This window comes from Medicago sativa, chromosome 5, assembly GCF_051527215.1.
Source record: "Medicago sativa cultivar Bolivia chromosome 5, Bolivia_mono, whole genome shotgun sequence".
Classification (NCBI taxonomy): domain Eukaryota; kingdom Viridiplantae; phylum Streptophyta; class Magnoliopsida; order Fabales; family Fabaceae; genus Medicago; species Medicago sativa.
This window is the reverse complement of record NC_140753.1, coordinates 66,683,863-66,698,276: the sequence shown is the minus strand read 5'-3', so window position 1 is coordinate 66,698,276 and position 14,414 is coordinate 66,683,863. Positions and strand designations below refer to the sequence as shown.

Here is a 14,414-nt window from a genome sequence, read left to right as displayed (position 1 = left end):
ACTAGAAGTATGCTGATAGTGAAATATCTCAAATGGAACCTAATTATAAAACAAAGTTCATTTGATGGATAATTTGAGTTTCTAATTTGATAAACTCATTAATCGCTCTTACCACGTATATTAACTACATTAAACATTTAGTATAACAAAATTATTAATTATTAACATTTAAGTGTCGCAGATTGATATTGGAATAGCATTTTTATGTGTACCAGTTATTGCATAACATAAATAACATCTCACCCTTTTTATTTCTCGCAAATCATATTTAATTATCTTTTCGGAATATATTCTGTTTACTATATCTCAGAATCTTGATCATAAGTTGGCATATCTTGATAATACTACCTTAATGACTGAAATAACCCAAGGCCATGACAGGAATATATAAATTTGTTAAAGTCGGTAAATTTCGTATTATACCTTAAATACAAGAAAAATGTTAGAATAAAGAAATTTATCGACTAGCTCAAACCAGCAGCCCAGAAAATACCTCGGCTTAGCTACAACCCGAGAAAGAAAAAGGACTTGCTAGTTGCTATACTATTATTACAACCTTCACAAGAACATGAAATTAACTAGAATCTACACCTCCGCCAGAAGCAAAAAAAAGAATGCTGCATCCAATTCGCACAGAAAATCTACACAAAAATTTGAAAGCAGCAGCTATATTGCTCTCCATAAAATCTCAGATTCATGCTATACTTGCCCACATTGCATACTGGTTAGTAACTGCTACCCATGGGTGGCATCCCAAAAGGAGGCATTTGGGGCATCCCCATTCCACTCACTGGAGGGGGAGGCCCATAGCTTCCTCCAAAACCTGGTCCTCCCATTCCAGGCATTGGTGGTGCAGGCAAAGCAAGAGGTAACAATTGAGCATACATGTTCTGCGACAGAAAACACATTCATATCAGTACTACTCTAAATCAGTACTACTCTAATGTCCAATCTCTTGAAAAGGAAGACTATGATTAAAAAAACAGGGTTTATCAATGGCAAATTAATCTGAAGAATGAAACTGCTGATATTATTATCAGATATATTCTGCAAAGTCACGACAAAAACTATTTTAATTTCAACAGGAAATAGGCAAGATAATTACCTGCTGTGCAACTACATCCTTTTCTTCTTTCTCTTTAGACTTCACTTCATTTTGTGCTTCAATTCTGTCTTTCACTAGCTCATCAACTTTGCCAGTGTATTCACGGATAAACTACAATAGCAAAGAGAAGTGAATGAGAGAACTAGATAGAATGCCAATAAATATATCCATTTTGGTCCAAGGAAGAATAGAGAAATTCAATTGTCAGACTAGAATTCTTTGGATATCCCATGCAATACCACAATTACATAAGACCATCCACAACCTTAATTAGCTAAGCATAGTAGTAACTCATGTTAACCTTATTTTAGTTATCAGTTTATCAATATGAATCTTAAACCCCAACCAACATACATCTAAAAGCAGTTCAAAGCACCTGTTTTAAGCATCTGTTTTAAAACTGCAACCTATAAACTACTGGACTTGGCAAAGACAAACAAATTCACATTTAAGGAAAATTGGGGTTTAAGCAAGCTAGCATGATTCTCAGCAAAACAATCAGGGATGGGAGAGGTAATATCCAGGAATATAAGTTTCTTAAGCCTGATAACAACAAAGTTGTTATAATAATAATAACACATATATCAACTGAAATAGAGTGATACAAATCAGCAACATAGACAAAGCGTGAACCTGCAAGACGTATGGGAAGGCAAAGTCAATCATGTTGTGCATCCAAGCTAGTTCAAGAACAATGTCTGCCCGTATTAAATCATAGCAAACAAATAGACATGAGGCAAAGCATTCCTTCTTTCCCTGCAAAATTATGTGAAAGGATAAATTAGAAAACTATGAGCTAAAAGGAAACAGCTTAGACCCTCAAGCAAGAACACCAGAAGGCTATCCTTCAATAAATTGTTAATTGTAAAGCCCTGATGTGCGAGACCAAAGTTACTAGATTTGATCCAAAAAAAATAAAAATTGAATAGTTGTCAAACCATTTATCTACATGATTTAAAATTGCACAAGCCACATATGGCACCACTGGTATGCAATTTGCATACTGAACATGTTAGACATGATGATTCATATGCTCTTCGTAATTAACAAAACGTGTTGGTCAAGAATGATAGTAAGCCTAAGCAAATGGGATATTGCAAAAAGATTAATTGTATATGCATTTTCAAACTGAACAATTTAGTACCTGATCAATGAAATAAACAAGCAACTCCTCGGCAAGTTCACGCTCGCCAGATTGTGAAGCTGTCTCCATGGCATCTTTGTAAAGGTTGTCCTTCTTTGATAAAGCAATGGACTGCTTCCACCTTCCTGCCTTCTTGTAAATATAAGCAGCAACACGCCTCATCTCAAGAAGCTCATGCTTTTCAATCTACATCATACATAAATAATCTATCAGTTTTCCATAATAGAAACAAAAAAAAAGTCACCCTTAAGAGCAAACGTGCATCACCTTTTGTGCAAGGCCTATTTGATCGAAATTATCATGCAAATCAATTGACTCCCGCAATCTATCATAATCTTCCTCCTCAACATATATCTCGTTCAGGGCTTCATTAACGGCAGAAACGTTGCTGCTCTGAACTGCAACCATGTATGGCTTCACAAGACGGAGGTGACCAGCCTATAGTACATTACAGGGAAAATATCCGAAGGTGTTATAGCAGGCAAATCGCAAACTAATATCTAACAAAACTTTTGTTATGATCCTACCTTACGCATGATGTCAACAACACGTGTGTGGTCCACACGAAGTGCAAGGACATTCAAAATATCATTGATGAGGTCTGGATGTTCTTCCAAATAGAAGTGAACAGCCTTGTAATACAACTCAACATTAGCAACTTTGACAGCAACATCCTTGAACTGCATGTGATCCCACGCTTCGGGTGAATGGTTCATGATGGTAGTTGCGGCATTATCAAACTCATCATATTGGATATACAAAAAGGTCAATTCTTTCCAATGTTGTTGTTCATCACATGCTCTAATAAGTTTTGGGATATTGAGGCGGGTTGAGAATAGTTTGATATGCTCCATAAGCTTCTCAGGGCGGTATCTAGCATAAAGAACTCCTAGCTCGGTGAAGATGCCCATATGTGCTCGTTCTAACCCTAAACCACTCTCCATGAGAGATATTAACTCATTGAAGTAACCTCTATTTTGGTAATATTCACTGACCTCTTCCAAGTCATCCACCTACATAATTAACAGACAATTTGACACAGTAAGCATTGGAAAGTAATAAGCTCACTCCTAGTAATATAGTAGCAGACCAACAAAAGACCCAGATAACATGTGCAAAAGCCCTCCAATGACTAAGCACTACACATTACATTTTGCCCTCCAATGACTAAGCACTACACATTACATATTTGCATACTCCAAGGGAGAAGGGTTCAAATTACAATATGAAGCCCTTTATTCAAATGCTCTAAAGAGAAATCATATGGGAACTGAAATCAAGATAAAGCTTCCTACTTTATTCTTAAAAATATCTGTAGTTCCTTAGAAATTCTGAAATTAACAGATACCTGAATAATAATGTTGAGTCCACATATCTGGGCCAAACGAAACTCCTCTGCATCAACACACGCGAAACAAACTTCCTTCCATGTTTTTGAGCTGTTAGCTTTCCTAGCTGCATCAACTGCCCCTTGGAATTGTTGTAATTTGACCAGTGTAATAGCCAACTTTGCCCAGTTAGATATAAAGGCAAATATTATTTTTGCAGCCTCGTATAATGCTTCATCATACAACCGGTCCCCAACAGTTTGCAAATTAGCAACATTTGGCATCAGAATGAACTCTTCAATGTCACTAAGCCTATCAATTTTTGCATATGCATAAATGAGCTCGCCATCAACCTTTGGTTCTTTTGCCTTCTGTCTTGCCATTAACAAGTATTTAACCAAGTCATGGTAAACATTGGCATCTTCAGCAGCACGGATAACATCCAAAAATTGTGTAGTATCATCTGCTCGTATAAATGACTCTATTGCATCGCTTACAAGCCCTTCCCTGAGTTGAGCCTTCGCTGTCTGACTCCAAACAGCATCTTCTTCAACTCTGAAAGCAAACTCAACAGCTCTATCAATGCTACGAATATTATCAAGCAACACATTGACTGCTTGAACATTCAAGTTGAACTTCTTGTAAATTGCAAATGCTTCCTCATACAACTGCGCTTCTACAGCCATTTCTCCAACTGAAGGCCCGTCAAAATTATCCAGTCTATTGACATAATCCATAACTCTGGATGAATCAGCCTTTATCGCTGTCAAAATGAGAAGATTCTGCAAATTGTGGTTCCCACTGAATGCAGAATTCTGAAGGACAATCTTCTCAAGAAGTTCAATCAATTCATGAGGCAGATCAGCTGTCATGAAAGCCCTAACAGTAGCAGAAACCTGTTCAGGGCTTGAGCTTTCAGGTAAAGCAGTAGATACAACCTGATCAATAAGTTGCCTTCTATATTCATTATCAGGATTAAGAACTTTATCCCAAAGATCGCCATCCATTCTCTCAACGACATACCTGTCACCACAAGTATAAGCATGTGAGCAATGGATACAAGCAAATTGACTTGGTCAAAAAAGACGTACATATACACTACATACCTTGCTTGCAGTTTGAACAAAGAATTTTTACTAGTGACATTGATAAGTTCTTCATCACATTGTCCTCGCCGGTAAGCTACAACTGCCAAGGTTGGGTCGCGTTTCTCACAATACTTGCCCACAACTCGAGAATCATAGTAAGGGTTGGTTGTGAGAAAATTTTCTGGGTTGTTGTTGCTATCAATGATAATTTTACCCAGGGCGTTGTGAACATGTACATCCTGGCTTCCCTCACTCACGAGATGTTCCAAAAACTGTGTGAGCAAACGAAGGCGATTCCTGCATATTAAATAATCATGGATTAAAAAATCATAAATGTGAATGCAAATCAACAATACATAAGATTAAAGGACAACCCTCACCTCTTCTCACACTCCTCCACAAGGGGCTCCACTGGCAGCAAGGAACGAACAGAAAGAATCAAACCTTTGATAAAATCTTCAGGGCACTCATCATCTAGCAGCTGCCCAACAACTAAAGGAGCATTCCCTGGGTTCACCTATAAAGAAAGATATAAGTGCCGACGGGCAGAAAAAGAGGTGGTAGATATCACTCATGAGATAAGCAAGGCTATTATGATACCTTCTGAACATAACCTTCAATGTAGCGAAGCATGTTGTTTGTGTATAGGTAGTGTGTCAGATCTGGAACAAACCCAAACCGATCACAAACATTGATTAAAGGTCGTGCATCTGGAAGCTTAGCCTCCATTAGGAAGTTCTTTGTTTTTTCGGCATCATAGAAATTGGATTCTCTTGTCACACGCTCAACCTCCTTGATTTGACCAGTCTTTGCTGCTGCCTCGATATACTTGAAATGAATGTCGGGGTCCTCGCTGTCCCATATTAAGCATGTATGATGTCAGCATAAAAACATCGGAAAATATATCAGGTATAAACAGGGTCAATTACCGATAGAAAAAAATATATAAACCTGGAGCTCAAATATGATCCAAGAAAAAAGTACAGCCCTTCATATGACCTAAACTGCTCAAAAATTTTAATGCAGCCTTCAACGCTCAATTGTTCAGAATATTCTTTAGCAACCTGAACAAACATAAGCAAGCTTAGGTATCAGTTATTTATTAGTAAGCTCCAAATCATAGAAGACAATGACTCTTCTATACCTGCACAATAATCTGTAAATTGCCCCTAAGATTGGCCAGTAATAAATCTTTCATGCACTCTAATGCCCATTCTCGTGAGAGAGTGCCAAAAAATTCTACAAGTGACTGCAATAACAAAATAATGAGCAAGTATTAGGCTTGTGTTATGTATTGTAAACCCTTAAATTGATAAGAGCAACACAAATCAAAAATAACCTGAGGCTCAATAGCGTGTGTATTAACAATCACACGTTTTATATCTGGCAACTCTGTGTAATGCTGCACCAAGAGAGATGAAGTCAGCAAAGAAACTTAAGCTTTTTTAAGTAGGGAAAATACAGGAAAGCGTTTAGTAAGGCATTACTTGCAAAGCTCGCACGTAAAGGCCAGCTTTTTCACAAAGCTGGGCAACACGAGGACGGTCATAATGGCTGAACATGCCATTAGCCAAAATAGCATCAGCAACATTAGGGAAAGTGACCAGATTTATCTCCAACACCTGAACAACAATCCACAAGAAAATTGTATCACTGCAAAGAAAAAATTATTAACAGAGTAACATAAGGCGTATCAACTAGAAAACAAAGGCCCCAACCTTTGTCTGAAGGAACCCATGTTCAGGTAAATTTGGCTTTAAAACATCCAGGAGAAAAGCTGTTGCCTCACGGATCAGGTTTCTCTGAGCAGACCAAAGAAAATCATGACGCAAATGTCAATAGTGTAGCGTAATAACTCAATGATGAAGCTAAAATATTAAATTACTACTAGTCATGATAACCTAATTAGAGTAGACAATCGACCTGAAGAAACAGATCAGTTATGGTGTTGTAATCAATTGGGCTACCTCCCTCCATTTGAGACATCATTAATGCAAAATTAACAGCACCCTGGAGAGCAAAATAGAAATTATAACTTGTAGAGTTTCTCCTTAGACAAAAATCACGTGACATTATAAACTTAATGTATAAATACTGTTCAAAAAGCACAGGTACAATGCATCCAAAAAGGTGGGCACACAATGGGAAAATTACAGAAAATGTTCAAATAAAATAATTAATCAACATAAACTGCAGAGCTTTCTCTCAAACCTGAGGATCTGTTCGGAGAATTGTTTGCAAGAGGAAAAGGTAGTCAGGTGTGTACCCAACCTATAGCAACAACAAATAAGAAATAAAAGTATTCAGGACCAAATGTTTCCAGTAAATTGGAAATGTAATAGCATTGAAGTAGCTTTGCATCAAATTCAATATATTCTCTAATAAATAAACAAGAACCTGCTTAGAGTAGACCAGAATCTTATCAAACTCCCTCCTCTCAGCAAAAGCAGCAACAACTTTCGGAGTAGCTCTGGCTTTGATGTATATTTTTAAAGCAAGATCATTGTCCACAGTCTACAAGGGAGCATACCCATGAAAATTAATAGAAACTCGCCAATTCAAAAACGCAAATAAGATAAGCAGCAGTACCTCATTAGGCAGCTAATTAGAAAGACGAACATACAAACATAAAAATAATTTGAATTCTTCAAAATGTTTAATCCAACTAAACCTTAACGAGATCTCCTAGCTCCTCACTGCATTCAAGCTTGTCCTCTGCCAACCAATTTTCCAACAGGTTTTTCTTGTTCTGGTTCACAACCAACCGAGACAATTCTAATGATTCGAAGGCATTCAGCTTTCCCCTCGTTAAAAGTGTTCCAAAATACTGCAGCAGCGGCGGAGTTTGACCAGCTTGCACGGGAACACTCTGCGAAATAGAACAGAAAATCACATTTTAAAACACTACTATTAGTTGAGCAGAACCAAAAATGCAGGAAATTGATGGAAAAAGAGAGAAAATTTAGAGTAAAAGAGAATACTTTCAAAAACTGAAACTGAGTTTATTCACTTGAGAGAAATTACAGTGATTAATCAATTTTTGGAGGTCTAGTTCAGATTAACTGATTTGTACTACCCAAGTGAAGCTACTGTATCTGATACAGTTTAACCAAAGTGAAGCTGATGTCAGAATTCATCAGTTTAACTACCCAAGTGAAGCTGATGTCAGAATTCATGAATTACACATGTGTCTGAAAGTTAAACGAGCTACTGTATCTGTAACTAAAGTAACAGAGAGAGCATTATAAAATCCTGAATAGCTACATCTTATCAAAAAACCTGAAATTTGGCAACTGTGTCAGGGGTACGAAGGATTCCTTGTGGAGATTCAGCAGCAAGCTCAGCTGCTTCTTTATACTTTGTTTGAGAAAACAATTCATGAAAACGCTCCACAACCTGTAATTACAACAATTATTGCCATCATGCTATAAATAATAAAGGAACAAAAATACAACAGTCGCCATTTCTTAAGAAGCTAATGCATAACACAGCATAACCAAATTATCAATCTCAAGTAATATGTGAAAGGAGTAAAAACAGATAAAGCATTTAGATTGAGTTGATCAAGACAATGACAAAAGAAGCAACAAAATTGCAGCATACATCACTAAGATTACTTGTGGTGCAAAACATGAAATAAAATATCTAGATAAAATGGTTGATGGTGCAAAACAAATTACAACAAATGCTGGTATGGTAAGGAAACGTATGTTAAACACCCGTGAAATAAACTGCACTACAGACAGACAAAAAGAAACAATGGCATTTAGTTTGAGAAAACAATTCATGAAAACGCTCCACATATTAAGAAATTATAAATTTAGACAAGTTTATAGCTTTCTACCTTTAATTCATTTAGTAAAAGTAAAATGCATTTAATGCATGCTACTGGTTTTGTATGGGTATAAAACACAAAAAATATCATTAATTGTATATTGCATTTTTTATTGGAAGCATATAAGCAAACTTCATTCAAGTTAGTATTTAGCATTTATATGAAACCGAATAACATTTAAAAGACAATGCTTCAAAGCTCTTGGGATCTCCCTGACAACTCCCCCGGTTAAAAAACAGTATTATTACTAAAGCTGAGTTCTACACAAAAGTGGCATACCAGCTTCTCAGCACCAGGAAGATTTCCTCTTTTCGCAAGACTAACAGCTAGCTCCAAATTGTTTAACTGTAACAGTAACCAGCATGCAATGTGTTAAATGCTGATACATTCCCTGCTTCGCATAATTAAAGTTACAAAAAGGTTAGAAACATACTTGACCGCTGACAAAATTCACAATTGTTTGTTCATTGACAGTGGCCAACAAAACTTGGCCTCTCCTATTAATGGCATAAAAGCCTCCTGCTGATGTGGCTTCTGATGTCAAAAATATAGGATCTGGACTAATCCTGTTCCTATATACAGCGGTAGCTGTCTCCAAATCATATACAAAAAGTAGCCCAAGTTTGGTGATCACATAGATCAAACTATATTTGTGGGATATCTGAAAGAAAAAAATTAAAGTAGAAATCAGTTATCTACAGCTTTTTATAAAAATGAACAACACTGACTAGTAAGTAACAACTTCAGTACCTGCATTGCAACTGGAAAGTCATCAGCAAAATCTGGAGGGAAGAAGAGATCTGCTTGTTTCTTTGTAAATGATGGCTTCCCTGACAACAAATTTTAAAAGGTAAACTCCAGAAGTATGATCAATTTAATCACATGTGATATAATGATACACAGTTCAATTTCGCAAAACATCTCTTACAATTTCGGCTTTGGGACTAGAGGTGGGGATTGTCCAAGGGGCATTAGGCCTAGAGGTGAGGATTGTCCAAGCTTTATAAGGCCTTCTTTGGCCATACCTCTAGTCGACGTGGGATCTCAACACACACCCTCACACTTGAGACTGGACATTTTAAGCGTGGTAAAATGTGGGTGGAATAAAATAGATCATGGCTCCATAACAGAATCAGGATACTCTTTGATGCAATCTTAGAATTTAAGTGGGGTTTAACTCAACCCCAAAAGCTCACAAAAGAAATGGGGACTACCCAAGCTTTTATTAGGACTACTATGGTCATATCACTATTTAATGTGGGATCTCAACAATACGAGTCCATCTTCAGATGCCTGATTTTGATACATACAGCTTCTTACGCTTATGAAAGTAGTTACAAAATGCAACTCATATATAATACATGCAATAAATATTTACGGATTCATCTACCAGCCACTTTTAGGACTACATATGTTTATTACTACAATTGAAAACTCAATATGGAACCATTATAAATGCAAAAGGAAAAAAAAAACACATCTGCCACATTCAAATATTCCAATCAGTCAAACACAGGGTAACAGGCGAAGAAGCAACCCTTGAAGCATGGACTAACAAAAAAAATATTATGTGTTTCATCAGGCAAAACAAATACATTGTAACAATTGGGAAAATAATCCTTGTAGCGTGGTCGAACGGAAAAAATAATATACTCATCTGAAATCATTAGCCATAATGAGTAGCTTCCTCCACCCTCTTACATGGATCACTATATTTCATATTTCATCCATTCGCATATGAAATTTATAAAATTCTTATATTGAGTTAAATTATAGCAAGACAGAAGTGTCGTTGTAGTATCTTGAGATATTAAATAAGCGGGTCATTCTTGTTACTAATATGATCACTCTACCTCTAGCTATAGATCAAGCATGATAAATACATATTGATGTAAATAACTAATTTAAATGTTAGATTTTTTTTAAAACAATTTAAAGTTTAGATTTAACAGAAATATTAAATTCGGAAACTCTAGATAGGACACTAGGTTGGCATTACAATATAGATTTAAGTCGAAACCATATTGCCCATAAAATAAAGCATGAGAGATGGATGTGAATGAGGTAAAAATATCAGACCTGGCTGTGCGCCAAGTTCAATGACATGTAACTTCGATATAACTTGACCAGCATTAAATGTCTTCGAGGCAAAAGAAATCAAAACAGACGGATTTTCATTCCCAGGAACCTGTTCAAAAAACAATTAAAATATGCCCAACACATAGTAGCATAGTTTAGTACAATTCCAATTATTTAGGTAATATTTATAAATAATTATATGAAGATTAGCACAGAATCATAAGAAAACATACTTTGAATTGGGCAAATGATGCAGCATGAGCTTCAAGAGCCTGACTACGCTGCTGATCCACGGAGAAAAGCTGCATGTTCCCTTTAACCAATTGTGCCCTCTAAAGCAAAAGAATATGAAGAAACAAACCAAATAGATTAGGCTAGCAAAAATCACAGTTGAAAGATCATAATTCTTATACAATTATACACAATATATGCTGCAAAAACAGAAGTCAAGATAAGCAGTTATGGTCTGAATGAAAAAAGCTAGTTATAGTTGAAAAATTGAAATGTGTTTCACAATGATAGCCACAACTATGACAGGAAGCAGAGATATACCTCGGGGGAACCAGGAGCGATACCAATCAAAACCAACCATTTTTCTGTAGGGTCGCATCGATAATTGATTATCTGGTTGTTTGCCAAATTCGCTGTTCTCTCAAATACCTTAACAGGTTCAGAATCACCTGCAGGTTACCGAGACCAGGGACCATATATCACTCAAAAATTTGCAAACAAACTAGAAGCGCATGAAAAATGTGTATAATAGCAACAAAAATGAGCATAAGCAGATTATAATCATCATTATCTTACCTTCAATGGACCAGTGGTATACAGAGGTTTGTGTCACGAGGCCCAACATTTTGGGGCTAATCCACTTCCAAAAGACTACCTATACATGAAAAAATAAAAATAAGGGCACTCTACATGGATTAAAAATGTCATTCTTATGGATCTAATATGTTACTGCTTATGTATCCTAACACATTATAATTACCTGCTCAGGCATCTGATGTGATTTCATCTTTGTTTTCAATTCAATGTTAAATATTTGTAGGTGATCTTGTGTAGTCCCTTGGAGTTGAGCTTCAAGATAATGATGTAGCTTGTAAGTAATGATAATCCAAAAGCAATAATATTTTAAATACAGCACCAGCAAAAGCAATTGGCACAGAAGCTAGAAACCCGAAGATTGCTTATATTTGGGATTCGGGAGACTTGTGATTTATCTAAATACTGACTATTTAATCTTTTCTTTAAATCACTCCAATCCAAACCAGGTCAAACATTGACAATGTGAAAAATATGTCTAAATGCAACATCTAAAATGCCTAGTGTGAAATTAGGGATGATTAATACGGTAGAAAATGTAATAAACATGGAGAAAATATATTTATCAAATACATTGAATTAAAAGCAATAATTTTCATATATCTCCAAGAAAACTGACTAATAAAATCATAGGTTAACCCTTAAAACAAACCATTACTTCTTTCTCATATATTCCTAAATAAACTCATCTAACAGACTCCCTTCTTGCATCCCTTACAAAAATAACACCCCATTGTTACCACTAAGAACAAAGATGTGTTATTTTTTTTTTCCTAATTTTTTTTTTATTATAGCACTTAAAGGCATGGTCTCTAACTTCTTCAGTATATAGAATATAAAATTTAAAAATAAGTAAGCCAGTTGACTTCAGTTTCTCAAATTAATCGAACATCTCAACATCACAGCTCTGTGTCCCTAACAATCAGGAATTGTGATTTTAAAAAGCTCGCGATTTGTTATGATGTGTGTACAATGTCTACCTTTGATTTGTTATTGAACGGTTGATATTAGTCCCTTTGCACTCTAAAGTGAGTTGTTCACTTTAGAGAAGTCAGATCCACCAATCAGGGTGCCTATAATAGTTGACTGAGCTAGACACGGTCAACTTTTATACTCTAGCTCAAGGTATCAGAAATATGGGCCATAAAAGAATCAGTGTTTATAGTCTAACTCAAGTCTACATCTCGGGATGAAGTACATACTACAGACAATTAGATGCATTCATGTGCTTTGTAGTTAATAGCAGATGGCAGAAAACAGCTGTTGTTCGACAACACTTTGTACTAAATAGTGCATCGCAGAAGAATAACGGTTTGTTCAAATTCCGCTACGCAATAGCGTTGTAGCCGCTATCCAACAACACTTTCATATCAAGTCAAACTAGTCAAAATAAAGTAGTTTGTTTCGTTTCACCCAAGAGTCACATAAACAAAATGATACAGCTATAGTAAGGGAAAAAAAACGAGAACTCAAACATACTACTACAACAAAGCTTCGAATAAATTTTGATGTTTATAATGACTAACAAACTTCTTATGAATATCAGAGTGCAAGTAGATGAAATAACATATAAAATACTCCACTCTACACAAAACACAAAATCTACCTTTCAAAGCAAGGATTCTAGAATTAGGATTCATAAGAGCGGAATCCGCGGTAATCGGCCTCCTCAAAGGTTGATTTGGCATGTTCATATCAACAATAACAACACTATTCTGTGGAGACGTTTCTCGAACACATATATACTTGTCTGATTCCATCGTCACATGCGTGAATGTGATGAATTGTGCATTGATTCCGACACTCGGTAACTGTAATCACAAATCACATCACTCAATTCATCAAAACGATAAAGCTTCTCACTTTCTATAGTTCATAATCATAAATCAGATCGCGCAAATCACATCGCTCGAAACGATTAACCTTCTCACTCAATAATTCATAATTATTCAAAAAAAAATGAAAAAAAAATAATAAACTCAGATCTACATGAATTTCACACATTAAGCAATAAACAAACTAGTGGAGTAAAACTGAAGATTATTCTATTCAACTTGAAAGAAGACAAAATTGAGCAAAATATAAGAACGAGTAATCAATAATTCAATTATTATTTTTCAGTGCGATCAAGCTTCTTACTCAATAGTTCGTAATTAATCAAAAAATACGAAAAAAAATATATACACTCAGATCTGCATGAATTTCATATTAAACAGTAATCAAGCTTTTTTTGAGCAAAAACAGTAATCAACCTAGTAAAGTAAAACTGAAGAGTACTCAATTGCGAACTATAAGCATGAATAATCGATTATTCAAAAAAAAAAATTACGTGTTCGTGTTCTTCGTTGTTCTTCGTTTCGTAGCTAGAAAACTGTTAAACGAAATCTATGAAGGAAGAGGACTTACGGTTAGGACTTCTTTCATGGCGATCGGAGCGTTCGCGGCCGCCATGATTGCTGAGATCGAAGAACTGGAAATGGAAGATGAGAGAGAATGCGAGATCTATGAGTAGAAGAGGTGAAGACTTGGACCCTCTAGAGAGAGAGAGTCGTTGAAAGTTGAATTGGGTTTTGACACGAAATGAAGGAAAGAAACGGGGTGAAGTGAAATTGCTCTTACGAGAAGAGATTAACCGTATATCTCGCTCTACGATCACTCTTTTGGTTTTATACTTAAGTCGTTCTATGACTTTTTGTTGTTTCAACGTTTCTAGGTACCACCCCTAAAAAAAAACGTTTATAGGTAACGTTTGGCCTTATTTTATTGTATTTTCCTCGTATTTTCCTTAAAATCATAAGTTAGGACAAACATTGTTTTTTTAAAAACTCTTATAAAAAAAGTTTTTTTTTTTAAGTTAATAAATGCTTGTGAATTTTTTTATAGAAGTTGTAGAGAGTTACTTTTGAATAATTTTATTTGACTCTTTCAGTATTGCGGTTCTTTTTTTTTTTGGTCTTGCGATTCTCGTGTCAGTATTTTTTATTTTTCCTTAAAATGAGAAGTTAAGCCA

The 14,414-nt window shown here is 35.7% G+C and overlaps 1 protein-coding gene across 1 annotated transcript; it reads right to left on the bottom strand.

The window, feature by feature from the left end:
- Positions 1-392: 392 nt before the first annotated feature.
- LOC146924181 (clathrin heavy chain 1-like) lies at positions 393-14,042 on the bottom strand. Its single transcript, XM_085709203.1, has 30 exons — positions 13,811-14,042; positions 13,011-13,215; positions 11,571-11,659; positions 11,387-11,465; positions 11,132-11,259; positions 10,813-10,911; positions 10,580-10,688; positions 9,251-9,330; positions 8,934-9,161; positions 8,780-8,845; positions 7,945-8,061; positions 7,337-7,534; positions 7,063-7,179; positions 6,877-6,936; positions 6,589-6,675; positions 6,384-6,467; positions 6,153-6,287; positions 6,005-6,067; positions 5,810-5,914; positions 5,617-5,729; positions 5,266-5,518; positions 5,046-5,182; positions 4,684-4,962; positions 3,598-4,600; positions 2,777-3,262; positions 2,517-2,687; positions 2,250-2,435; positions 1,739-1,861; positions 1,106-1,216; positions 393-890 (listed from the first exon to the last, which is right to left on the bottom strand). Exons 1-30 carry the CDS (start codon positions 13,853-13,855, stop codon positions 726-728), a joined length of 5,121 nt encoding a protein of 1,706 aa, XP_085565329.1. The 5' UTR covers positions 13,856-14,042; the 3' UTR covers positions 393-725.
- Positions 14,043-14,414: the final 372 nt, after the last annotated feature.

Bases quoted from the DNA above. Each gene is read 5' to 3' on its own strand.
- LOC146924181 (XM_085709203.1), bottom strand. From the start codon at position 13,855: ATGGCGGCCGCGAACGCTCCGATCGCCATGAAAGAAGTCCTAACC. The intron at 6,288-6,383 runs GTTGGGGCCTTT...ATTGTTGTTCAG, and splicing joins ATGGGTTCCTTCAGACAAAG to GTGTTGGAGATAAATCTGGT. The intron at 3,263-3,597 runs GTATCTGTTAAT...TTAATTATGTAG, and splicing joins GACTCAACATTATTATTCAG to GTGGATGACTTGGAAGAGGT.